We start from the raw sequence: 27,985 nt of genomic DNA, 5'->3' as shown, positions 1-27,985 counted from the left end.
TCTGTTGTTTCCCCTCCTGCCCCATGTTGGAGTTTCAGCATCGAGGACAGGCGCTGTGTTTTCAGCTCTGCTCCAGGATCTAGCATATTTACTAGCTCGTATCATATGTGTACTGTGTTTTCGGTTTCCCTGGGGAAAATGTAAAAACCTCTAGTGTTTACTCCTAGCCAAATAGCTACTGAGGACACTGTATTGAAGTGGAGTGAGCACTGGGCTGGGAGTCTAATGCTGTTACTAACTACCAGTGAGACCTTAGCAACTTGTTTTCCTCTATGGAGCCCAAGTCTTCCAACTCATTTATTCATTTTAGTGAACAAAGAGTCAGTTGTGCCAGGAGTCACTTGAAATATTGGTACAGGGAAGAGTACCAAACCCCATCTGCCCACAGAGAGGGAGAGAAACATGGAAACCACCCTCATAAAATGCAATGGATGTGCACCCACTAAGATGGCTAAAACAGTCAGGCAGATAATAATAAATGTTGGCAAGGATGTGGAGACATTAGAACTGTTATACATTACTGGTGGGAATGTAAGATGGTGCAGCACTTTGAAAACAGCTTTGCAGTTCCTCAAACTGTTAAATATAGAGTTATCATATGACCCAGCAATTCTATTCCTATCCTAGGCATATACCCAAGAGAAATAAAAACATCTGTCTACACAAAAACTTGTACATAAATGTCCACAGCAACATTATTCATAATAGCCCCAAAGTGGAAACAACCCAAGTGCCCGTCAACCGATGAAAGGCTAAACAAAATGTGGTTATCTGTACAATGAAATATTATTTGGCAATAAAAATACACAAAGGACTGATACACACTGAAACATGGGTTACCCTTGGAAACATTATGCTAAGTGAAGAAATTAATCACAAAAGACCACATATTGTATGGTTCTATTTGCATGAAGTGCCCAGAACAGGCAAATCTAGAGAAACAGAAGGTAGATTATGGTTGCTTATGGCTAGTGGAGGGGGCACAGTTGGAGGAAAGTAGGGAAAGATTTCTAGGGGTGTCTTTGTGGAGTGATAAAAAATGTTCTAAAACTAGTAGTGATGGTGGCACAACCGTGACTATGCTAAAAAGCACTGGCTTGCATACTTTAAGAGAGCGGGTTGTATGGTATATGAACTATATCTAAAAAAAAAGGCTGTTAAAAAATAATGGACGCTATGGTGGGTGGAAGATACACCGAGTTGGGACAGGAGGTCCAGAGAAAGAAGAACCAACTGTCTTGTGGGGCTGGTCAGAGGAGGTTTCCCAGAAGAACCCACTCCTGAGGGGTGTCTTGAAGGAGCAGATGGGACTTGAGAAGGGACAGGGCATTCTGGGCAAGTGATACCGCACACAAAGCCACGGAGGTTTGAGGGAGCTGAGAAGCAGTCTGATATGGCTGGGCCTGGGGTACACGGGAGCCTGGGAGGATGAGAAAGGCGGTGGGTGGTGAAAGATGAGGATTGAAAAGTGAGGGAAGTCCGGGCTTCCAAAGTCATGTTACAGAGCTGGGCATTCGTCCGACCATGTCCTCTGTGCACGAGGATATTGAGGGCATAACTTATAAGATCTTGTTTGGTTCTTAACTTTCATGCTGTTTCTGGACCACACTGTTATCACTCCACAGATCTTAGCTCTGTCTCTTGAAGACTGTGTAGCTTTTGAAAGTTGCCACTGAGACGAGACGCATATGGCACTGGACATAGAAAGGCTGTCCATGTTGGAATGCATGGGGTGATGGGGCAGGAGAGGGAGGTGAGCGTGGCTGGGGTGGGGTGGGTACAGCAGCTCATCTACTCACTGCAGAGCTGGTCCTCGTCTTCTCCCTGGGCGCAGTCCTGGTGGAAGTCGCAGGCCTGGCCAAGCTGGAGGACTGTCCCGTTCCAGCAAGTGAAGGAACTCTGCAAGGCCATCTTGGAGCCTGGGGATGTCCCTGTAGAGCACACAGAGACACAGGCCAGGTCAGTGTGGGTGGCCTGGCTGCTCAGATCCCAGTGGCCTGAGACACCGGCGTCTCAATCTGGCCACACCCAGGGGCAGCACCAGGAGGCTGCGAGGAAGTCAAAGCCCTAACAGCCCACAACCCCCTGGGGACCTCATTTCCTAGTGATGGGGAGTAGCAGAGTGGCCAAGGTTTGTCTACGTCCCCTCAACAGTCTGGGGTCCTCAAACCCATGGCTTTAGTGTGCCAGATGGACAGCCTGCAGGTGGGGCCTCATCTGCACACAGACAGCTCTACCTTCAAGGTCGTATTTGGGGTCTCAAGGGGACTACCTGGTCCAGTGTATGTCCCCCATGTTCTTGACCCTGGATGCCAACACTGCAGTGATTCTAGAAACGTGCAGTACTCTTGGCTGTGGAACACGAGGAGCACCACTGTGAGGACCAGCCCTGGACCGGCCTCTCCGTGACTGGCTGTGTGATGCTGACCTTGTCCCTTCTCTGGCCCCCTGTCTCTCCATTTACAAAAGGAGGGGTTTGGACCATATTTCTAAGGTCTGTTCCAGTTCTGAAATTCTAGATAAATATATTATCCAGTGGAGGATGGGAGAGGGCGCAGTTCACAATGAAATTGTTAGCAGTTATTTGTTTCTGTATCAAGAACAAAGTGTTATGATAATTAATTAACCTGTGACCCAGAGAGCCAGGCTCCAGGGAAGAGAAGGCTGCACTGGCTGAGCATGCCCTACCGAATGGGCACTTTGCCTGGGACCACCTAGCAAGGGCTGGTGCTTCTGATGGCACCTCCTATTGCCCAGTGTGTGGGATGCAGGAGCCTCTGGCCCATGAGGAGATGAGCAGGAAGGGCCAACCCCACGCCTGGCTGCCCTGCACTCCATCCTCTTTTCTAGCTCCATCCCTGCGGCAGCCAGTGCCTCAGCAGTCTCCATCCCATCCACCTCAGTGCTCAGCTGGGTGGCGGAGAGAATGACCCAGGATCCCCACTTGGGGGTCCTACAGCTTCTCTGAGCATCATCTCGGGTGGGCTCCTCCAACCCTGGCTATGAAATCAGACTGGTCTTTATTAGATTTTATTTTAAGAAAATCTCCCAGCTGATTGTGATGTGGGACTCTCCAGTTAGATGACTTTTAATACCTAAAATTCCATGATTTTCTGGTTCAGTGGACGGTTCCCAGTAGCATGGGCACTACCACCAAGTCCAGCCTGCTGACTTCTGGGATGCCTTTGTGTGTCTCAGCACATCAGCTTTGCAGGGAAGCTAGGCAGTCTTAACAGTGCCCGTTTCCTTAGTGGGAAACTGAGTCAGAGAGCTGCAGTAACTTGCCTAAGGTCATGAAGTTGGTCCATGGGATTCAGGCCCCATGTGTCAGACAGCAAAGCTGTTCTCTCCATCTCACGGGAGGGGAGCACTGGAGGTGGCCTTGGCCCCTCTTTCCCAACCTAGTCTAGCTGAGGCTCAACTTGTAAGCTGATGGCAGGTGGCCACTCGGCCCTGTCAGATGGGTCTCCAGGCTGGCTGGGCATTCTTGGTAACTCCTGGATGTGGGAAACCAGGCCCTGCTTCCCTCAGGGAATCACATCCAAGTTTTTTTTTTTTTTTTTTTTTAATTGGTTTCAGAGAGGAAGGGAGAAGGAGATAGAGATGGAAACATCAATGATGAGAGAGAGTCATCAGTTGGCTGCCTACTGCACACCCCCTACTGGGAATCGAGCCTGCAACCCAGGCATGTGCCAGACTGGACTGAACCAAGATCTCCTGGTTCATGGATCAACGCTTAACCATTGGGCTGGGTACATCCAAGTTTTTAAACCTGCTTTTCAAGGTCCTTTGTGATCTGGGCCCAAATTCCTTTCCTGTCTCATCTGTCTGTCTCTCCCCATGAACCCTGTGCTCCGGACTCAGCACCGATTCCATGCACCCTGGCTCTAGGACCAGCTCTAGTGTCTGCTTCCATCTTCTCAGCAGGTTGTCTGGACCTCTGTGTCCTCCCCCTCTCCACCCCCAGCCCTAGCCACTGCCTGGCCCCTAAGAGGGCTCACAGACAGCCTGCACATTAGGTTACCTATCTGTGAATGGCTGCATAATGGACCCACCCAGAGACCCACATCCTAACCCCCCACAGCGGCAAATATGTTACTTTATGTGGTAAAGGGACTTTACTAACGTGGTTAAGCAAAGGACCTTTACATAGAGGAGATTCTTCTGGATTACTGAGGTGTAACCCAAGGTTCTTACGGAGAGCAGCAAGAAAGACAGGTAAGAAGTAGGAGATGCCATGAGGGCAGCAGGAGTTTGGAGTCAGGAGCCAGGAGATGCAGGCAGCCCCCAGAAGCCAGAAAAGGCAAGGGCCGGGTTCTCCGTGGACCCTCCAGCGGGAGCCTGCTCTGCTCTCACGACTTAGCCAGAGAAAATGACTTCAGACTCTGCCATCAGGAACTCTAAGGGAATAAATGTGTGTTGTTTGAAGCCACCAAGCTTGTGGTAGTTTGTTACAGCAGCCACAGGAAACGAATGCACCATGTAACCCAGACTCCAGCTGCAATGGAAGACAGTCCTCGGAGACCCCGAGCTCTGAAGCCCAGCACAGCCTTAGATCAACTTCTCAGTTCCTTAACTGCTCTGTGACTAGATCGCTGTGGTTCCCTGGCCTGGTCCCCTCTGCCCCTTTCTTCCTCACACAGAAGGAAAAATGTCACCCCTATCTGTCCCTGTGCCTCAAGATAGCCTAAGTCAATGGTTTCTCCAAATTCCTCCAAATTCCAAGAGCAGGGACATGCACAACCTGTCAGTCATGTCCCTTTGGAGGCTGGGAAGTAAAATGTGTCTAGGAGCTGGGGTCCCCCTGCAGAGGTGGGGCTTTGCTGGGAGGGGCTGTGGCCTTTGTCGCAGATCACAGCAAGGCCACCTGGCATCATATATAATGTTCCTGCTACCTGCCCAGCACAGTGCCAGCACTTCACCTGCCTGCTCACTAAACTTCACAATCTCCAGGACAGGGCCACTCTGTTCTTTCCACTTCACAGACGGAAGTTGCCAATTGAGGGCCAGGGGCAGTGGCGGGCAGGTGGCCTCCAGCTGGGGGACGCTGTGTCCACCCCAGCTGATGGGCCCTGCCTGCCCAGTGACACTGCCTGTCCTCTATGCCCTTGTTTCAGGGTAAAGGCATTTAGGATAATAAGAACCCCTCTTCACATTTGCTTGGTGATTTTTAGTTTTCAAAGTATTTTTTTCTAGTGTCTTACGTTGGATCATTATATACAGCGAGGACCTTCTTAGCCTTGTTCCCAGCCCTAATGAAGAAAATATAAGCAAAATAAAAATCCCTCTGAAGTCTTCCTCAACCTAGGGAACACGTGTAAGCTTGTTGTGTTTCATTCACACCTTATGATTAGGCCTCTTTCTCATTATGCGTTTTCACACACCAATGACTTGTCATTCCCTCGTTCTAAAAACATATGCCTATTGTCTAAAGTGTGAAGCCAGGGTAAAAATAAACAAAAGCAGTGCCCAGAATATCACCACCCAGAGGCCATCATTTCTAACATCTCAGAAGTGTTTTGGCCTATTCGTTAAAAGTGTATACAGTTGTGCCATATGTATATATGCCTTAACATAATTAAATAAGGCCGCAAGCTTTACCAAAGATTTAAAAATTCTCCAGAAGAATACCTTTTAATGGCTATAATACTTTGGGATACGCACCATCATTTATTTCAACAGCATTCAATGTCTGGATTGTTAGACTGTTTATAATAACTCTTTGAAGACTCTCTTTGACCATAAACCTTTGCTTGCATTTCAGAATATTTTCATAGGATAGATTCCCAGAAGTGGAATTACTGAATTAAAGGGTGTAAACATTTTCAAGGCCTTTCATATATACTGCCAAACTATTTTCTAGAAGTTAATCCAATTTACACTCTCCCAGCTGCGTTCACACATGCTTGCCCGTCTCACTACATCCTGGCCAACCCTGAATAGATCAAGATTTTTTATTTTTAACTAAAGGAATTCCCCTGCTGTTTTATTTGGTATTTCTTTGGTAGTTAGTGAGGCTGAATATTTTTTTCACATGTTGCTAGCTTTATTTTACTTTTACGTTGCCAATTCCATCTGCTGATTTATTTATTAGGCCCTCCATGTTTTCATATAGAATTGTATGAGATTATGAATAAGGATGTGAAATTATTTATTGTATGCTTGACAATTTCTCCCAGGATTTTGTATGCTTTTGTTCTGTTTATAATGTGTCATGATATACAGCAGTTTTAAGTTGTACCTAATTCAAACCTATCCATATTCTCCTGGGTGACTTCTTCTTTTTTCTTTTCTGCTTAGTTTGTTCCATGTGGGACTGGTTATGTGTGGGTCAAGCTTCCCAGTCTCTGGGTTGCCCTCTCATTTAGGAACATCTTCACCAGCACCCCATCTTTCAGTAATAGGGACCCAGACCTCATCTACGACACTCTTGTAGATTCTCCCATCCTCCCCTCCATGAACCCTCCTTTCACTTGGACTTCTACCACTTATCACTTCTTGCATTTAACATGGCGGGCATTCTGCCTCATGTGATAAGCAGTTGTTTGTATGCTGTCTTCCTCACCAAACTGTAAGTGACTGGAAGGAGATATTGAGTCTTATCCGCATGAGTCTAAAACAGTACTTTGTATAGAGATCTCTCCACCCCAATACTTAGGAATTGAACTGAACCTATGAATTATATGCGGGAAGTTTTATACCTGTTTTATGGTTAAGAATACAAAGGCTTAGCTTGGTTACATGGTTTGCTGAGGGATTGGTGAAAATCCACATTTTTGACAGATTGTTCTCTATCCTTTGTATTGTGTCTGTCTGTGGGGTCCCCATGTGATAGGTGTCCTCAGGAGCAATGATTGTGAGTACAGAAGGGCAGGAAGTTGGCATCCCTGCCCTTCACCCCAAACCTTGACAAAGGAGAGATCTGGTGGTGGGAGGGTAGTGCTGCTCTCACTCTCTGGATGCCCCAGAGTTAATCCCCAAACTTCTCTTTTCTCAGTTAAAGCACAGCCACAGCCCCGAGAAGCCATTCCCATCAGGCCTGCTTCTACCAATGCCTCTCCACCTCCTTCCCCTGGCTGGAGACGTCTCAGCTCCCTGGCATCACAGCCGCCATACCACAGAGAATTTTATGCTTGTGAGGGATTCAATTAGATGTATGCCTGGTACTCTGATCTCTACTGCCAGCCAAACTCAAAACTAATGAGGCGCAACAAAAAACAACTGCTCTGTCTTCTCAAGTTCTTTTTTTATGGGGCCCATAAATTCCAAGGAAGGAAGTACCCTTGGCGAATGATTTTAATCAAGGTCCTGAGTTTCTTAAATGGCATCTTCTCTGTGGTTGTGAAGTGACTCCTCTGGCTTATGGAGGATGGTAACCTGAGGCCCTGGGTGGTCACAGCCAGCCTTGGGGCAGTGGATCTTCTTGCTGGCACTTCCTGATGCTTTCCACCTATGGGCGCCAGTGAATCCTGATAACCATTGGAACACCAAGTGCCCTAATCACAGAATGCTTAGGGAGATCTGAGATCAAGCTGCTCTGGGGTAAGTTGGTGCTTGGGGATCTTTTGTTAGTAAGGATCGTCTAGGTGGGAATTTATTTATCTTTGAAATAGCAGTTCTTCCCAGAATAATGATGTAAGTCACTGGGGGCCATAAATTCTCATCATTCCTTACCTCTGTAGAGCATTTTAATAGCTTACGATGTGCTCTCATAATCCTTCCTTGTTTGAACCTCATAAAAAACTGGCAGGACAGTTATTATTATTCCCATTTGATTAATCAGAAGATTGGGGGAGAAACTAAGATGGCGGCATAGGTAAACACCGGGAAATTGTCGCCTCACACAACAATTGAAAATTACCGCAAAGGACTGAGCAAACATCATCCAGAACAACAGAAAGGCTGGCTGAGTGTAAATTCTACAACTAGAAGGAAAGAAAAGCACGCTGAGAGCCAGAGGCGCTGCGGAGGTGGTACAAGTGCAGAGGTACGGCGGCTCGCGCGCGCGAGGAAAGGGGGTGGCACCTGAGGACGCGGCTGTCTTTTTGAATCACAAGCTCCCGACTGCTCTGAACTCCGGTTCCGGGAAGTCTCTGGGGACCCAGGACTCATACGGGGAGAAGCTGGTCTGTCCGGCAGCGGGCGAACTTGAAGGCGGCTTTCCCTCAGAGGTGCTTGCAGCAATTAGCGGGTCACTGAGACCCACGACTCCGGGCGGAGAATCAGCCATAGCTCCTTGATCCGCCCTTTGATTCCCTGAGACCCCGCCCCACCCAGGCTGCGGCAGAGGCTTTTGCATGTGAATGTACCTAACTGCAGCCGAGCCAGGCAGACCCGGAACCTCCAAGAGAAGGCCCAAGGCCCCGCAGCGGCTTGCATTGCTTCACAGCTGAGCCTCTTCGTGGCTCCTGCTGTGTGGCCTCAGGCAGAGGCTGAATTAGCACCTCCTTAGATCCAGGAGCCACTGTACCCAGTGGTCAGAGGGGGACCATCCAGACTGCAACTCCTCAGATCCATAAGGGACACACTCAGGGAGCAGACTCAGTGAGCACCAAAGCCCCACTGAAGCAAGTCTTGCCCCAGAAGGGTGTCTTCAGCACAGAAGTTCTCCCACTTTAGACACAGCTGATTCTCACAGCCAATTGGCCTGGAGGTCAATTCCTCCCAGTGATTCTACAACAACCAAGGCACCAAGAGTGCACCAAGAGTGTCCACCCCAGGTAACTCGGGAGGCTGAGCTACTGGGCCCTACAGGACACCTGGCGCGCAGGGCCACTCTATCAACACAGGGAAGCTGCCAAAATGTGGAGACAAAGAAACAGGTCACAAATGGCAGAAATGGAGGAAAGCAAACGATTGGATATAGAGTTCAAGGCCACGTTTATAAGGTTTTTCAAGAATTTTATGGAAACCGCCGATAAATTTAATGAATCCCTCAATAAGTATAGTGAGACTATGGAGGACATGAAAAAGGACCAACTAGAAATTAAGCATACACTGACTGAAATAAAGAATAATTTACAGAGATCCAGCAGCAGACAAGAGGATCCCAAGAATCAAGTCAAAGATTTGAAATACAAAGAAACAAAAAATACCCAACTGAAAAAGAAAAAAGAAAAGAGATTCCAAAAATATGAAGATAGTGTAAGGAACCTCTGGGACAACTTCAAGCGTACCAACATCAGAATTATAGGGGTACCAGAAGGAGAGAGAGGGCAAGATATTGAAAACCTTTTTGAAGAAATAATGACAGAAAACTTCCCCTACCTGGTGAAAGAAATGGACTTACAAGTCCAGGAAGCGCAGAGAACCCCAAACAAAAGGAATCCAAAGAGGACCACACCAAGACACATCATAATTAAAATGCCAAGAGCAAAAGATAAAGAGAGAATCTTAAAAGCAGCAAGAGAAAGACAGTCAGTTACCTACAAGGGAGTACCCATACGACTGTCAGCTGATTTCTCAACAGAAACCATGCAGGCCAGAAGAGAGTGGCAAGAAATATTCAAAGTGATGAATAGCAAGAACCTGCAACCAAGATTACTTTATCCAGCAAAGCTATCATTCAGAATAGAAGGTCAGATAAAGAGCTTCACGGATAAGAAAAAGCTAAAGGAGTTCATCACCACCAAACCAGCATTTTATGAAATGCTGAAAGGTATTCTTTAAGAAGAGGAAGAAGAAAAAGGAACTCGTACCATTTGCCACAGCATGGATGGAACTGGAGAGCGGATAAATACCACAGGATCTCACTCATTTGTGGAATATAATGAACAACATAAGCTGATGAACAAGGACTGATCCAGAGACGGAGAGGCATTGATTGGACTGTCGGGACTTGGAGGGAAGGTAGGGGAGGGTGGGGGTAAGGGGGAAAGATCAACCAAAGGACTTATATGCAAGCATATAGGCCTAATCAATGGACATGGACAACGGGGGGGTGAGGGCATGAGCAGGGGTGGGGGGTGGGGGGGGTGGGGGGGTAGAGGGTAACGTGGGGACAAGGACACATATGTAATATCTTAATCAATACAAAATATATTAAAAAAAAAAGAAGATTGGGGATTCAAGAAGCTAAATAACATACAGAGAAATACTTTTTAAACTATAAGGCACTACGACATGCCTGTGGTCTCGCAGCAAGTAAACCTCAGGGGAAGGCCCAGAGCCTGGACAGATGATCCCAGGTGGAGTTCCTCTCCCAGACTCGGATTAGATCACCTTTGGGACCTGCACCCTGACTGCCTATGGGAGTCACTAGGAAGTTAGAATTCCTGTTGATCTTCAGGCCCCACTGGACCAATGAAATCAGTAGAAGGAGAGGCCCTTGGCATGGGTGGCTTTAAAAGCTACCTGGGTGATTCCCAGGGGCATCGGGTTGAGAACCTCTTCCTCAGAGGCTAGAAGATCTGCCCTAGAGCACCTAGGAGTCTTGGGTGTATCCTTTACCTCCATGCGTCTTCACTGCCCTTGATACAGTGAGGGTGGGACCTCAGGTCCAACCTTTAAGACCACCATCCATTTGCAACATCTTGATTCTGGAGTTCTGGGCAATGGTTGTTGGTGGCTATATGTTTATAAGGTTGATTTGATATAATTAGTGCCATCTTTATTAATGCTGGCCCTTTAATGACTCTCCCCTGAAGCCTTCTTCCCTCCCATGCATCTTTACTAAGCCGCTCCCCCAGCAAGTTTCCCTTGGATGCCTCATGTTAGCTTTTCCTGTCTCAGTCATCTGTTATTTGCATCCTGGAACCTGTCACCTGAAACAGCATGCCACATTTGTTTGCCTATTTATCTAGTCTCCAGTGCAGGAGAAATTAGTTCATATTTGCATCTGAGGCAAGTGTGGCCCAGGTCAGGTCACATGAATCACTGTTCCATACCATGAGTGACCTACTGGGTTCTCTGGCTGAGAATGATTCCTTTTCCCTCATTGTGCATTCAAAGCAGAAACCCAACACACTCCCCTCCTTCCATCATGTCTTGGAGATTTGGTGCTAAAAAATCTACGTAACTCTTCTTACTCAAATTTCTTTTTTAAATGAATGTCAAATTTTAGGTCACTTAATTAATTTTTAATTAAGGTGATTTATGTGGCATTAAAAAAGGCACATTTGTATCAGCTTTTGGGCTGTCTCCCACCTGCTTGCTGATGCCTAACCAATGACACTCACTGAGGGGGAAAATTGAATGCTGCTTCGGCGAGAAGGGGTCTTACTCTTAAATGAAAGACAAGGGGATGTGGTGTGTGGGAGGAGTCTGCCTACTAGAGAATGGGGAGGTCAGGAGTGGGGCTGGGCCAGGCTCCCACCATAGAAACTTACTGTTTTCCAGGATGAGGAGAATCAGGTAATTCAGGGTAAACAAGCCCAGAGACCTGAAAATGGATGGTGACGTGATCAGGATGCAGTCAAATAGCAGGCACAGGCTAACAGCTGTTACTACTGTGCTGACGTTAATGGAAGGCCTGCGAACTGTGTAAATTAAGCCTGGCAGAGACCAATCCTGCTGAGGGCTCTGGGACTCATAAATTGGAGTGTGGACAGCCTCATTAAAGAACCTGCATCCTGGGTTCCTACTCAAAATGTAAATCGGTGAGGAGAAGGCCTAGCTATGGAGGGCTAACGATAGGCTGGGTAGGAAAGCACTGTGCTGGGAACCAAGAGAGCTGGTTGGAGGCCTAGTTCTGTGACAAGGCTCTGGGCCACAAGCCAGCCACTCCTATTCTGGGCCTCAGTTTCCTTGTTTGTGGACTCTCAAAAGCCGGCCGTTCACATTCACCATGGGCTTAGTCTTTTGCCTTAGTGGGGTGTCCAAAGACTCTCTGCAACTAAGTCATACAGGAACTTGTTCATCATGCTTTCTGGGCCCCCTGTAGACCTACAGAGTCAGAATGGCTGGGGCAGAACCCTGGAACCAGCATGCCCCACAGCGCCCTGGCTGACAATAGGGTGCACCAAAGCCTGAGAACCTCTAGTATAGAGAAGTAAGTGGTTCTTCAATTCCTTCTTCCCTTAGAAGAATCCCAAGCCTTCTGGCCCCACGCACTGCCCCCTCTGCCCCCCCTCCCCTCACTGGAACAGTTCCCTCCTGGGGTCAGGGTTATCAGAGTTCCTTTCACACCTAGATTCCATTTCTGTTATTCTTCCAGGGGTGCACGCTATCACTTTGCTCAGTTTGCAGTGATGAGCCCCTTCAGGGGTAGTGAAGACAATACTTGGTTCCAGTTCCCTCTTCTACCAGCTAGCGGTTCACGGGATTCTTCTCTTCTGTAAAGCAGGGATGCTATCTAATTTTTAGGATTCTGGTGAGGATCAAATGAAACTGTATACATAAACTGTATAGCTAATTTCATAGAGTATCCCAAGGGGTTTAGGAGAATTGACCATGAAGGGTTGGTGAAAGGGATCAATAAAGGGGGTAAACAGGCCAGATCTTGGGGACAGACAGCACCTTTGGGAATCCCTCGCATCCCATAATATAGGTGAGCACCTAACGGGCTAGACCCTATCAGCAAAACAATGATAGAAACAAACCCAACAACAATTTGCTACACAACACTAGCTATGAAAAATAATAGTTGCAATGATGCGTTTTCAAGATTATTTGTCTCTGGAGTCACCTGACCACCAGGTAGCTCTCTGAGCCCCGCTCCTCTTAGGTCCCAGTCCTGTCATAAACCTTTTCCGGTTTCCATGGCATTCTATCCAAATGGGGCTTGGTGCCCTGGCACGGCCTGCTTTCCCAGCTTTGCAGTGCTACTTTGCATCTTTAGCTAAACTCTGTGACTTGCTTTTCTTGAACATGCGGCCATCGCCACAGCCTTTGTGTAACCCAGTTACTTTGTCTAAAATCATCTTCTCCATCTGCACAATTCCTCCTAACTCAGATGCTTGCTCCCCAATGGCTTGTTCTCCTTCCTCTAAGAAAGGCATGTGACTGGCTCCCTGGGGTGCTCTGGTAATCACTACACGCCTCTAACTCTGCTCTCACCTCACCCTATTGCATGATATGTCTGCATTGCTAGCTTCTCCCACGAAATTCTAAATTCTTTGAGGCAGGTGGTCCATCTTACTTAGTTTCTCTCCTAGAGAATGTCTGGCGCATGGCGGGCAATAATGAATGCATGGCGAGGGAGTGCAAAATAGATCACCAAGTTCACGTAGAAGAATGGAGTGAGGTAGAATTTCCTGGCATTTTGGAAGTTGCTAATTCCTCTAGCTTATACCATAGAAATTCCACCCACCGAATCTTTGAATATTGAACAAGAGAGAGTCAGCTCTGCAAAAAGGCTGTGGAGAAGTGGGAGCAACACCAGATCTAGAAACACAGCAAAGACTAGTGTAGCTCAAGAGGGTCACAGAGGGTCATGAGGGCTGGGAAAGGTGGTTAGGGCTGGGGTGGGGTGGGGTGCGGGGGGAGAGGCCCAATTAGGAAGGACCTCGCAGGCCGCAGGAAGGGTTGTGGATTTTGCTTAAGGAGTTTAGACAAGAGACTGAAACAATCTGATTAGTTTTTTAAAAGATCATTCTGAGCAATTTAGGGAGAATGCACTGGAGAGGGCAAAGGAAGTGGAAAAACCAGTTTGTAGGCTGTAACCAAGCAAGCAAGGGAGGAAGCAGCTTGCAGGATGCTGTGGTGGTGGAGATGGAAAGGAGTGAGTGATGTGAGTTACACGTGGAGGGTGACTGACAGGAGGGCCGATGGCCTGGAGGTGAAGAGGAGAGAGGGTGACATCAGGATGGTGCTGGGTGTAACCGGGGCTGCCAGCTGGCGTGACAGAGCCAGCGAGCGTTTGTTTCAAAATCCCGATTCCTTGACAAAGTCAGTCTCCATATAAATTCACGAAGAACCACTAAGATTCCCTCAGGCCATTAGCAGGAAAGCAGAATGTGTTTCATTTTTGCTGCTGAGCTCTCTGAAGAAAGTAAAAATTTTCTTATTCCCTTGTACCCTCAACAGCCCCTTTATTTTGTTGCATGGTCCTTTTCCCAAGGTTTCCCTATTCGACATTTATCTTCATTGCTTTGCTGAAAAGACATAGCAATCATTTTATTTTTAATATTATAAATAACCTCTGTGAACACTTTGCCATTAGTCTCCCTGAAAAGTGGTGACATTTAACCATTCTGCACCACAGCTCCCCATAAAATATGTTGTTTTCTCCTCTTGTTTTTTCAGTGAACAATGAACAATTCCAATCATACCTTGGAGATTTAATACTAATCACAAACAAATTATAGCCACAACTGAGACCACGGGAGGGGCTGTGCAGATCACGCATGGGGGAAGGCTGCTGGGAACAGAGAGCAGAGGAGAGCAGGGGACATTCAGACCGAAGGAGCAGAGCAGGAGCACTATTGCGGGAGTGGCCTCTTAAGGCACCTCCACTGAAGGGAGCGGGGGGCGGGGGGGGGGGGGTTGACCTCTTGAAGACAGATGGGAGGTCATTCTGCATCCACCTGGTCTGTGGTAGCCATGCTGGGAGGTTTGGCTGAAGAGACAAGCTGGCCATTGGGTGCTGACGCGGGTATCCATCTGCGATAAGCATGTCCACCCTCACCATTTATTGAGTGCTTATAATCTTCTAGGTACTGTACATGCATTACTTTATTTACATCTTATAGCAACTATATGAAGTAGTTGTCACTATCTCCATTTTATTGAGAAGAAACTAGGACCCAAGGGTTTAAAAAGACATCCCCAAAGTCCTCGAGGCAGAATTTGATGTCTACCTGACCCCGGAGCCCATGCTCTTAATCAGTATGCTGGCCCCACCAGGAAGGATATCCATTCCAGGAGCCCCAGGAATAAATGAGAGGGAGGACTGTGAACTGCAAGCCAGCGGAGCCCCAGAGAGACAATGTGCAACAGGCTGGAGACGGAGGCGGGGGAAGGAAGCTGGCAGTGCCAGGGGTCGTGGCGGTGGGGAGTGAGGCTGGCTGGGGCTCCACACCGGGCTATTGTCCCTCTGAGGGCTGATAAAAATGTTTTCAGGGGATGCTGTACCAGGTAGGTGCTAAGACAGAGTCCAGACACAGGGGAACCAGATGGGACCTGAATATCAGAATTCATAGTTTGCTTCTTGGGTCAGGCAAAAAGCCCATCTCTTCTGTTGTTGGGTCAAAGGAAAAGTACTTTGAGTACCAGCAAATGATTAAGATTTTATTTTTATTATGAAGCATCTGACATTCATATAGAATCTCACCAGAGCTATAAAAGGCTCACACCCTCACCTCCTTGTCTTTACTGAAGGTCACCTCCTCAGGGTAGCTTTTCCTGGAGATCTTATCTAAAACCTCTCCCCTGCTCCACCCCAAAATACAGGCACTTCCTATTTCTCTTCCTATTTCTGTATTGTTTCTCCTTGCTATTTATTCTGGGCATTATACATTTTCCTTAGTAGTTTTGTGCTAGTCTTTCTCCCCCACTAGCAGTGTTTTCACTGCCGAATCTCCCTCCAGTGCCTACTACAGTGCCTGGCATATAGATGAGAGACTAGGTGAATGCATCTCTTTCATAAATTATTTTGGGCAATGGATTTAGAAGCATGATTTATGTTTTATTCGCAATTTAGAATTAGTGTTTCAGAGAGAAGGCATTTCACTGAAGAGGACTTCCATGTAGCCCCAGTCCCCATGGCCACATGTGTGTAAAGCTGGGAGCTGTTCATACAAAAAGCAAGTCATGGGAGCGGCTCATCGCAGTGATTATGGCCTTCCCTGTTTCTAAAGACCTTGCTCGGTGCTGTCGACTCCGTTTGGGAGGACGGCTGTACACTCACACGCACAAATGAACACTAACTGGGGGGGGGGGGGGGGATGAAGCTGCAGGCATGGACTGCTGGGAGCCCTCCCCTTCTCTCTCCCCCCCACACAGAGGAAAGAGTGATGGCCAGCTCCCAATAAGAAATGAGAGGCTGTGAAACTGTCAGAAAATACTGCACATTTTAGGCTCAAAACCAAGAGGGAGGCTGAGGCCAGGCCCCACGCTATCAATATTCAGTGGGCAGGCCACCTGCAGCAGAGTCAGAAGGAAGCAGGGTTTCCCTGGAGGAAATGTAAAGAGCTCCTGTGTTATTCAGTTTGATAGACAAGGAGATGTGAAAGGAGGCTGAGGCTCCTATGGAAGATCAAGGTCACTTGCTTTGGCTAGGAGTCAAGAATGTATTTATATTTTTTAGTTTCCAGTTCTTTTCTAAGGTTCTCATGTCAAGGTCTGACCTTCTCAGAACCACAACATTGGGAGAAACCTAGGAAAAGGGAAGCTGGATGACAGGCAGGAGGAAGGATGAAAAATAATAAGAAATAACATTCAATGAGTACCTACTATGTACCAGCCACTTTCTTTTTGTGTGTATTATCTTTTACTTGAGTCTCTGAATGGACATAACTTAAATATGCAAGAAGATAAGTGATTTGGAATAGCTACTACAAGAAATGGAAAATAGCAAGTGTTGGTGGGATATGGCAAACAAACTGGGACCCTTATGCACTCTTGGCAGGAATGTACTAGTAAAAGGCTGCAGCCACTATGAAAAACACTATGGTGGTTGCTCAAAACATAAATAATAGAATTACCATATGATTAGCAATTCACTTCTGGGTATACAGTATATATATATATATATATATATATATATATATATATATATATATATATGGGTTTTGAGGAGATATTTGTATACCCATGTTCATAGCAGCATTATTCACAACAGCCAAAAGAGGAAAGGAACCCCAGTGTCCATCAACAGATGGATGGATAAACACAGTGTGGTATATGTGCACAACAGTATATTTTTCAACCTTAAAGAGGAAGGAAATTCTGACACATGCTACAAAATGGATGAACCCTGAGGACATTATGCCAGTGAAATAAACCAGTCACAAAAAGACAAATACTGCCTGCTTCTCCTTAGATGAGGGACCGGGAGTAGTCGAATTCATTGAGACAGACAGTGGAATGTTCGTTTCAGCCAGGGACAAATGGGAGGGGAGCATGGGGAACTATTCAATTTAATTAATTTAATACAGTTCCAATTTTGCAATATGAAAACGTTTTGGAAATAAATATTTTTAACACAACTGAGCTGTACTTTCAAAAGTGGTGAATCTTATGTTATATGTATTTTCCCACAATTAAGCAAGAAGATGACTGGCCTTGTAAATAAGCCCTAATTAAGACAGCAGGGCAAGAAAACACAGCATGCCTACTGAGATGTCTGTCCTGGAGGCCCTCAGGTTCTTCTTCTCTTACTTTTTAAAAATATATATTTTTGCTGATTTCAGATAGGAAGGGAGAGGGAGAGAGAGATAGAAACATCAATGATGAGAGAGAATCATTGGTCAGCTGCCTCCTGCACACCCCACACTGGGGATTGAGCCCGCAACCCAGGCAGGTGCCCTTGACCAGAATCAAACCTGGGACCCTTCAATCCACAGGCCGATGCTCTTTGCACTGAGACAAACCGGCTAGGGCTTACCTTTTCCTTTAACCTGTTCCTGTTTGGCTCCCAGTGGAAGGGGCTGGCATGTGAGGCAAAGGTCACAGCCAGACGCCATGGCAGGAGTGAGGAGGCCTCACCTCTGCTCCCACACTGTCGCCTGTTAGCCGAGTAGCGCTGCACCAGGCATGAGCTCTCTCTCACCTACAGTCTGTTTATCTGTGAAATGACAGGGTGGGACCAGGTGAGCTCTGAGGGCCTTTTTTCCCCCTCTGCTGTGGGTCAAGGTCTCAGCCAATGACAGGGAGGAGTGGAGAGGAATTCTGTGGTTGGAGGAAGGTGCCGGGGTGGGAGAAGGAGGGTCTGGTGATCGTGATAAATGTGGATGACAAATTGGAAAGCCTCCGGGAGACTCCTGCTCAGCTAGAAGCCTCTCAGGCCCCACACTGTGTTAAATGTGAGCACGTCATGCAGAGGGCTGCTTCTGGCCCAGCAGGCCCCCAGCACACACGGCTCCATTTCCATTTTTATGAGTATTTCCTGAACTCTCAGGGGATTTCTATCAGGTACTGTGTACTTGAGAGTGAAGTGCCACTGAGCAGAGTTTACAATTTCTTTTCGAGAAACAGGTGAGAAAACCGACAAGTCTTGATGGGCCAGGTCTGTGAGGAGACCCCCAGGACATTCATGCCCACAGGTCCCAGGCAGGCCTGCCGGGTCCCAGGGGCAGCGGCACACGCCTCCTCTCGCTCAGGGAGGGTCCAGAGCAGGCAGTGCTCTTGCCCTGGGGCTCCTGGGAGTACGAGGATGACATGCTTTAGGTGGAAAGTTTTCAGTTGCTGGCTGTCCTGAATCTCCACGGCTCTTTGTCATTGCTGAGCACACGCAGAGGCTGAGGAAAGAGGATGGGTTTTGGAGACAGATGGGCCGAAATAGAATTCTGACTCCAACAACTGGTCTTGTACAAAGTACTTGATTGCCTTGAACTTCAGAATCTATCTTGCAGGGTTGTTTCGAGGTTTAGAGAAACTACAAGTAAGCCTCAGTGCCCGGTACACAGTGGGCATTCAAAAAATGGTAGATGAAGAAGAAAACATGGTCTTCATTATTGAAGCCATCCTGTATGTTGGGGCAGATATGTGAGCTAGTAATAATAATAATAATAATAATAATAATAATAATAAGTGCTAAAATAGGTGTGTGCTGTGACAGTTTTAAAACATCTGAAAATTGTTTAATGATTTTTGTGAGAGAATTATTGAGAGGTGGGGATCTGTCTCCTCCCCATGAATACAGGCAGGCTTGGGACTGCTTGGACTAATGCATATGTTGGAAGTCACCATGTGACTTTTGAGGCTAGATCATAAAAAGCTACGCCGCTCCCACCTTCCTCATAGATCCATTTGACTTTGGAGCCTGAAGCTTCCACGCAAGAAGCTTGACTACCCCAAGGCTACCATGCCAGAGAAGTCAAGGTCAGGCACGCAGGGACAGTCCCAGCCACGCCCAGCCTCCCTGCATCTCTGCTAATGCAGTAGACACATAAGCGAGGCCAAGCAGGACCCTGCACTGCATTGACCTATCAGCTGAGTACACTGCAGGACCCCCGTCAATCACAGGGTACAAAGCAATTACCTAGTGGAGCCTTGACTGGACTCTTGTCCCTCAAAATACAATTGTTGTTTTAAGCGATTACACTCTGGAGTATTTGTTCTTTAGAAAGAGATAACTGAAATGTCTGAATGACAGGCCACAGAGGAGGGGATCTAACTATGGGGCAAAGGAAGCCTCTAGAAAAGAGGTGACACTTGAGTTGTACTCAAAGAATTGGCAGGAGCTCATCAGACAAGGAGAAAGGACAAGTCCCCAGGAGAGGACAGAATGCCCAAGGAACAGCAGGTTGGGCCACCCACACTGCTTCCTCCTGCAGGGCCAGCTGGCATGAGTCAGGGAGGCTCAGGAGGCAGGGCTATGTCAGGAGCTTGGGGAGTGCCAAGAGGATTGACTGTGGCTCAGGGTATCATGTCCAGGATAGCCCTGAGGTGAGGGGCATTCTGGGAAGATGGGGCTGTGGGAGGGGCCGGCAGATGGCTGCAGAGAGTGAGGCCTGGAGAGAGAGCTGGCTCTGTTCCCACTAACTCAGCTCCCTCATGACAAGCTTCTTCCTGTTGCCCCCCACCAGCTCCTGTCCCAAGGGTGGTCCTTGGGGCTCTGAGAGCAGCTGGCCCACAGGTGCAGTCACTGCAGAGGTTCATGTGTTGTGGATTCTTAGTGAAGCCAAGACTGACCCGAGGATGGAGAAACGCCTTCTTTCCTCCCCTTCTCTGCTCCAAGGATCTGCTTCTTCCTCCATGCCACCTGCCATGCATGCCAACAGTCTGTGAAGCCAGTCATCCCTAGCGTGGCCATGTCGTGATAACTGGAGACGGGCAGCCTTGTGGTGAGTGACGTGGTAGTGATGAAGCACAGGGTTTCTCCTGTGGGTCACAGCCTTCCCTGCCACAGCCATCCCTCCTGCCTCCCTCAGCACAACCAGGGAAGCAAGTGAAGGCTCTGGAGTTGGCAGACCGAGTTCAAGCTCAGTTTGGCCATTTACTAGCTGCCTGACCTTGGATGGTTCCACCTCTTTGAGGTTCATTTTTCTTTTCTTTCTGAAGAAGAATGTCTTTTTCTTTTGCACGCTAATTATAAAGATAAGTAGAGTTTAGGAGAGCAGCCAGAGGAAGGCTGGTTTGTAACATTTCCCTCTCTAGTTTCCACCTGGGACTCCATCCTACCGAAGAGGAGAATGGGCAGGAAGCTCCACTCTGGGCTCAGAGTGGCAGCCACTGGCCGGCCTTGTCAGCTGAGCTCTCTGGGCCAACACGAGCCTGTCATCTGCTCAGCACACACCTGCCTCTGGGTGGACAATTGTAGGCCCTGGCTTCTGATGAGGCTGCTCTGTGCTGGCTTCCCCTCATGGCTCTCTGTTGAAGCGCTTGGTATGGTACAGGGGAAAAGGCAGGTGCCAGGTGGGAAGGAGGATGCTGGCTCAGACCTGAGGGGTGACCCAAACGTCAAGCTGCAGCAGAGCTATTTCTGGACCTGCCTGGAGTGTTGCCCACTTGCTTGCAGCACAGCCTCCTTGCCTGTGCAGATTCTGGCCCAAGGACCAGCACCCCAGTGTCGATGACTGGGACTCATCCAAGTTATTGACAGGGCCAGATGTGTTGTCCTGAAATATCTTATGTCAAAAGTAGGGTCAGCAAAGAAAATGCTCTCAGAAAGAGCTCAGGCACAAAACATCTTTGGGCTAAACAGCCTGCTTCCTGAAATGGTCATGCCCAACCTCTGAGGTCTCCTGCCCATCAGTGGTTGGGGAAGGGAGGGAGGAGCGGTAGAGAACCAGTTAATCACCAAGATGCTGGTGCTGGAGACCTCCGTGTGTATCACTCTGAGTTTATGTTTCAGAAAGGAAATGAAGGTGAGGACCACTAGCCAGAACTTCTTATAAAGTTTCTCATACTGATGGCAAAGCTACTCTCTCCAATGAAAATAAACAAGCTCTTCGAAGATAATAGATGAAAACGTTAACAATTTCTGCACTGTTCAAAAAAGGATTTGTGGTGACATGCAGTTATCCTATCTAATAAAAGAGAAACATGGTAATTAGCGTACGACCGCTACCCTTCCCATTGGCTAATCAGGGCGATATGCAAATTTACTGCCAGCCAAGATGGCGGCCGGCAGCCAGGCAGCTGGAAGCGATCATGAGGCTTGCTTGCTTCAGTGACGGAGGACTCCAACGTTCCCCGCCAGCCTTGCCAGCCTCTGAGCTTGCAGTTTGAAACATTGTAACAAATATAGAAGCTAAACAAAACCCCAGAAACCTGCTTTCAGCCGACCGAGATCTCAGAGCTGGAGTTGAAACAGTGTTTCGATTATAGAACACAAACAAACCAGACACCTGCTTTCAGCAGCGGAGGCCTAAGAGCTGGAGGAAGAGCTAAAGCTGGCCCGGAATAAAAAAGAAAAAAGAAAAAAAGGAGCGGTTGGGAGCTTTAGTCACACGACACTGAAAACAGCCCTCAGCCCCTCATCCAGACTGGCCAGGCAGCCCAGTGGGGACCCCACCCTGAAAGGTGTATGACCAGCTGCAAACAGCCATCATTCCCTCATCCAGGCTGGCCAGGCACCCCAGTGGGGACCCCCACCCTGATCCAGGACACCCTTCAGGGAAAACCAGCCAGCCCCCACCCGTGCACCAGGCCTCTATCCTATATAGTAAAAGGGTAATATGCCTCCCAGCACCGGGATCAGTGGAGCCGTCAGGCCTCCCAGCACCGGGATCAGCGTGACAGGGGGCAGCGCCCAAACCCCCTGATCGCCCTGTGGCTCTGTGTGTGACAGGGGGCGGGGCCACAACCTCCCTATCTGCCCTGCTCTGTTCGTGACAGGGGAAGATGCCCCAACCCCCTGATCAGCCCTGCTCTGTGCCTGATGGGGGGAGCTCCCCAATCCCCTGATTGCCCTGCGGCTCTGTGTGTGACAGGGTGCGGCGCCCCAACCCCCCGCCCCCACGGGCCCTGCTCTGTGTGTGATGGGGTAGAGCCATAACCTCCCCATCAGCCCTGCCCTGAGTGTGACAGTGGCAGCGCCCCAACCCACTGATTGGCCCTGCTCTGTGGGTGATAGAGGGGGGCACCCCAACCCCCCCCCCCACGGGCCCTGCTCTGTGTGTGACGGGGTAGAGCCATAACCTCCCCATTGGCCCTTCCCTGAGTGTGACAGTGGTGGTGCCCAACCCCCTGATCGACCCTGCTCTGTGCATGACAGGGTACGGAGCCCCAACCCCCCTGATGAGCCCTGCTCTGTGCGTGACAGGGGGCAGCGCCCCAACCCCCTGATTGGCCCTGCTCTGTGCGTGACAGGGGGTGGCACCGCAACCTGCCCATCGACCCTGCCTTGAGTGTGACAGGGGGCGGTGCCCCAACCCCCCAATTGGCCCTACCCTGAGCGTGAGTGAGCATGGCATCGCAACCTCCCAATCCGCCCTGCTCTGTGCATGACAGGGGGCGGCGCCCCAACTCCCCAATCGGCCCTGCTCTGAGCCCGACCAGGGGCTGCACCTAGGGATTGGGCCCGCTCTCTGCCACCCAGGAGCAGGCCTAAGCCAGCAGGGCGTTATCTCCTGAGGGGTCCCAGACTGTGAGAAGGCACAGGCCGGGCTGAGGGACCCCCCTTCCCCCCCCCGAGTGCACAAATTTTTGTGCACCGGGCCTCTAGTATATAATAAAAGCATATAAATCTATCAATCAGGGTGATTGAAGAGTAATATTTTAGTACAAGTGTGCCATAAGATTTCTATGTGATAACTAAAATTTGGCTAAAGTATACTTTTGTGCTTCCTAGCAGCCCAAGCAAAAGGGAAATAAGATCGAGTATAAATTCAAAGTGTTCATGGAAAAATAAATGCTCTTTCTGACTCTGAGATCCAAGATACATTGGTTTGTGGGTCCTCCTAAGTGTTATAGTCGACAACACCTTCACCTGCATCTGCCATCAACACAATAGCCGTCATTTAGCCATTTTCTATAAAAGTGCTATCCCTGACGCACATACGTCAATGGAGGTTTAGATCTTAAAAACTGGGCTGCACCAACTTTGCAAAGATCTGAAAATAACATTCAGTACCAGAAGACTAGTGAGGTAGGGACTCTGGTATATCGCTGCTGAGAATGAAAATTGACAGAACTTTTTAGAAAAGCTTGGAACGTTCCACTTCTAGGAAACGTCCTTGAGGAAACAGAGAGCTATACAGGTACTTAGGCCCCCCAAACAGTCACAGTAGATGCTATGAGCATAGAAGTGAAAACAAAGCAAGAACTCCAGTGGTAGGGGAGTGATAATAGAAGCCTGCCTCACACAAAGGTGTGCTTTTTTGGAAGAACTTTTACCAACATGAGAAAATGTTCATGATAAATTAACTAAAAAAATGCCCCCCACCTATATCTAAGGCTGTTGGAACAGCATGACAAAACCCATTCATATACACAAAGGAAATCAGGAGGAATATATCACATTGTTAACACAGCCACCTCTGAGCCGGAGGATTATGAAGGCTTTGAGTTCTCCTTTTTCTGCCTTTCTGAATTTCTGTGATCTGTAGTGGGCATATGTAACTCTTGTAATCAGAGAAAAGAAGCAGTTGCTCTAAAGGAAGAATCCTCTTTCTTTTCCTAGGCCCAGGCCTACATTCTAAGGATACCTAGTCACCCCATGTCTCTATTTATGAAACTCTTCAAAGCACTTTCTGTCCATTATCTCATTACTATCTCACCATCACTCCAGGAGGCAGGCCGGGCAGGGGTTCCATCCCTTTTCAGAAGGAGAACTAATTCATGGGATGGTACCATTTGAATGGAGTCTCAGCTTTGTTTTTAGAAATCCACACCTCCTTTGCACCCTGACCCACACTGGCCTGAGAACCTCCTGCAGATACAAGTGAGAGCAGAGGTAGGGATGGGGAGATGGACCCTGTAAGGCTGAACTACCAAGCTGTTGACACCTCTCAGGGCTGCCACATCCTGAGACGCCCACCGTGCCCTGGCAAGGCTTCTAAATCACGGTTTAGACCGCACTTTTAACAGAGGCACAAATTGCTGCTTTGCACTGCAGTGAGTCTCAACATCTGATTTCCACTGACAGCTAAATTAACAAATCAGCTAAACTCCGCTATATTTTATGTCTCGTCTTATGCCAGATTTAATGTGTCCCAGACACAACACAGTGCAGAGGAGTTGGGATTTACTGGCTCAGAGATAGCTGTAAACTATTCCCTGCGTCCATTTCACTCAGTGAACTAGGAAGCAATTCTTGTGTCCATCTGTCAGAATCTCTGCCTGGGAGGAGATGAATGAATCGAGGCAGCTGACCTGGCCAGGCAGTCCCTGAGAGCTGGTCATTCACCCTGCAGCATGCTTCCGGGTCTTGGCTACAATCAATGGGGTGATTTCTCTCACAGTTTCTTGCCCTGATGGTCAGATATAGCCTACACCTGCTCCCCTGACCTCACTTGGCTCCCCTGAAGAGTGACGCAGAATAAAATACCTTCATTTGCTCAGCACTCTCCATAGTTTAAAGCTCAAAAACATAAATGCTTTCATTTGATCCTGATAATAGCCCTCTGGCATTTTACTGTCACCTGATTTTATAGATAAGGAAGCTGGTTCAAGGTCAGATAGGTAGTAAGGGGTAGAGAGAGACTAGAATTGTGATCTTCTGGGTACCAGTCCAGTACACCTTCTGGAATATTCTAAGGGTGGGACCCTCTGACCCTGCTTGAGGAGAAGGACTCTGAGAATTCCTCTGAAGCCCTGGTACCTTACCGGGGCTTAATTCTGGCTCTCCAGGATGGAGGGCACACTGGCCAGGCAGCACGACAGTGATATACACCTGTGACATCATCACCATAAGAAATTACAGAACATCTCCATCACCCCCAAGGAACTGTGCATGCCCCTTTCAGTCCATGCCCTCCCTGCATCTTGGGGCCCAGGCAGTGACTGGGCTGCACTTTGGCACTCCAGTGCAGTGTGTATTGTAGGTAAATGGAATCATATGATTCCTGCTCATTGGTGACTCTCCATTCTTGATAATACCACCTGTTGAAATAAGAGCCCAGACCCTGGAAGGTGGGCTGGAAGCTGCAATAGGGAGGCATCTGTCTTCATGTGGAGGGACTCATGACAAATTTCTGAGAAGCCACCCCAAATAGCCAGTGGCACCATCAGCTTCCGGGTAAAAGCCTAACTGCACAGATTGGTATGGCCAGACTTTCTTTTATTTATTTATTTATTTTTTTTACTAATTCTACAAGCCCTTATGCAACTTATTTGAAACAATAAGGACTCTAACATTCCTATATCCTTACCTCAAAGTATTGAGTCCTAGGAGGAGCTGGAGAGGAGAGAATGTGACCCTATGGAGATCACATATGATAGCTCACTGCGGGTCACAGCAGCCCCTCCATATTCCAGATGAGAAACAACTTTTGAGACTTAGTAACTTAGCCAAGACCAATAAATTCTTAAGTTCTAGAATTGTCTTTCAGGATCCAAATCCTGGTCTTTCTCTTGCCCGCTACCTCCTGATGGGCACAGAGACGCTGATGATGGAGATGGTAGGATGGCAATTGGTTATCACCCCAGCCAAGGGCGACATTCCCTGTTAGCAGCTCTGGCTTGCCCCAGGCCAGTGCTAAGCTCTCCCCGACCCGCATCAGCAGTCAGATCCACATCCTTGCAGGCACTGCCAGCCACAAGGTAACAGCCCCACAATGAACTCTGTGTTCCTACAACCCAGGCCCTGCTGGTAACACACTGGTGACCCCAGGGCAGACTGCCCGCAATCAAAATAACTACAGAGCATCCTCCACATGCCACATGGGACAGTGGAGATAAATGAGACATGGCACGATCTCCTCCCCTGAGGTTACCAACTCAGATATGACCGTATGCTGGGGGATGCCAGACTGAACAGAGAGCGTGTCTGCTTGCTTCTGATCGCGTTCCAGTTATTAAGTAGGCAGCTACCTGTCTAGAGCAGACCTCTGCGTAGCAATGAGAGGCGAGAGCAGTCCCATTAGCACTTGGGAGAGATACCGAACAGAACCATGGAAGATCATCAGATAATCAGTTGGTTTGGATGGGATGATGTGTGTGTGTGTGTGTGTGTGTGTGTGTGTGTGTGTGTGTGTAGGTGGGGAAGGAAGTGATGGGGCTGATGCTCTGAGCTGCTGGGGTGTGCCTGCAGCTAAGACCTTGGCACCTTTCTTAGAGGGCAGAGAGGAGATTTAGGGCCCCAAAGCAGAGAACTGGGGAGCCTGTCTCCTCTTACCTCTTATAATTATAAAGGAACTGGTTGCTCAGTTGGCGTGGCTCAGTGGTTGAGCGTTGACCCATGAACCCAGCATTCTCCGATTCGATTCCCAGTCAGGGCACATACCTGGGTTCCGGGCTTGATCCCCAGGAGGGGGCGTACAGGAGGCAGCTGATCAATGTCTCTCTCATTGATGTTTCTATCTATTCCCTCTCCCTCCCCCACCCCTAAAAAAAATCAATAAAAACCTAAAAAAACCTGACTGATGGTCTATTCATGCCTATGATGCAAGGACTACTTGGAGAGTAGGGGGAACGTAGGAGAGAAAACTGGGGGGACATTCACCTCCGCTGCCTTTCAGGCTCAGCCCTGGGAATAATGCCTGCTTAGGAAATGAGCTGCCATAAAGCTAACCTTCTACAGACTTCTCTGCAGAGTGCTTTCCTGAGTCACAGATGTGACTGGGATTTACTCCAAAGAAGTGGTTCTCAGACTTTAGCATATATCAAAATTCTGCTTCTTAAAACCCCCAGATTTTCCCACTCAGCAGCTCAGACAGAACCTGATCACCTGCATGTCTGATTATGCAGATACTGGTGGTGCTGGCCCAGGGACTGTCCCTTGGATTTGGCTGCAAGGCTGTCGGGGTTTTCTGTTTCACTTTGAATAATTTCTCATAAACTTGATGCGAGCTGATGGACTGGCCCCTCAGACAAGGGGAAATTTGGGGGTGAGGGAGTCTACTCTCTTCTCTCAGAGGCAGCATGATCTGTGCCAGGTTGGGTGGGTACTGAAAGCATTAGTTGCAGGATTCCGCCCTCACCCCAGTGAACCAGACTCTCCCCATCTCTCCGAGGCTGACTTGGCACCTCTTTCCAGCCAGATGGTCCCCCAGGGTGGTCCATCTGGGTCTGCTTATGAGAATGTATAAGCTGTGTCTGTAAAGTGTTGGAAGCTCTGGGGAGGGCATCTGAGCGCCAGCCCTTGTCATAATAAATGCTGTCCATTCATATGGTGAGCTGTGTGTCCTCAGAGCACCCACAGGCCTCAGCTCACCCTTTGCAACAACTTGGACAACCAGGTCAGCAGGAAGTAAGGGGAGAAAGTGACCGTGGATCAGTGGTATCATTCTACAGTTGAAAAACGGAAGCTCAGAGGAACCAAGTCACAAAGCCAGTTCGAACATTTCAATGAGCTAGCCAGTAGCAGGACCAGAGTTCTCCACACACTGTGGATTCCCACGGTATGACGGCACGTACCAGTGGCTCAGGTAGTTAATGTCATGATTTCTGAAGCACTTTGACACTATTACGAGGTTAGTCTTTGCCATAATTCTGAGAGGTAGTGATAAGCCACTGAGAGGTTTGGTTCTTGTCCAGATCCCATAGGAAGGACGAGGCAGATCTGAAGGCAGCCTGCGTTCCTCTATGTGCAGCTCCCTCTGTCAGGACAGACCCCAATTCAACGCTCTCTTCATGTTAACAGTGTTCACTGAGATGCTTCATGAAAGGGGCCCAAATTCACTAGGAACTCCTCAGAGGTACGAGCTGAGCCCTGAAGCCAGGCTGACAGAGTTGGACTGTCCATCACATGCTCACTTGTAAGCGTAGGCAAGTGGCTTCCCCTCACTGAGACTCAGTTTCCCTGTGTGCGGTGGGGGTAGTTAAGAACCTTCTTTAT

At 48.4% G+C, this 27,985-nt stretch overlaps 1 protein-coding gene across 1 annotated transcript in view; it reads right to left on the bottom strand.

Moving 5' to 3' along the window:
* Positions 1-27,985, bottom strand: part of LOC118669458 (ALK tyrosine kinase receptor-like) — a 172,817-nt gene that overhangs the window by 8,370 nt on the left and 136,462 nt on the right. Inside the window, exon 3 of the mRNA XM_036335550.1 lies at positions 1,800-1,931. Within this exon, the coding sequence (XP_036191443.1) occupies positions 1,800-1,931 (132 nt within the window). The remainder of the gene's footprint in view (positions 1-1,799; positions 1,932-27,985) is intronic.

The sequence above is a fragment of the Myotis myotis genome, unplaced genomic scaffold (genome assembly GCF_014108235.1).
Source record: "Myotis myotis isolate mMyoMyo1 unplaced genomic scaffold, mMyoMyo1.p scaffold_m19_p_14, whole genome shotgun sequence".
In the NCBI taxonomy this organism is placed as follows: Eukaryota; Metazoa; Chordata; class Mammalia; order Chiroptera; family Vespertilionidae; genus Myotis; species Myotis myotis.
This window is presented reverse-complemented; position numbering and strand designations above follow the sequence as displayed.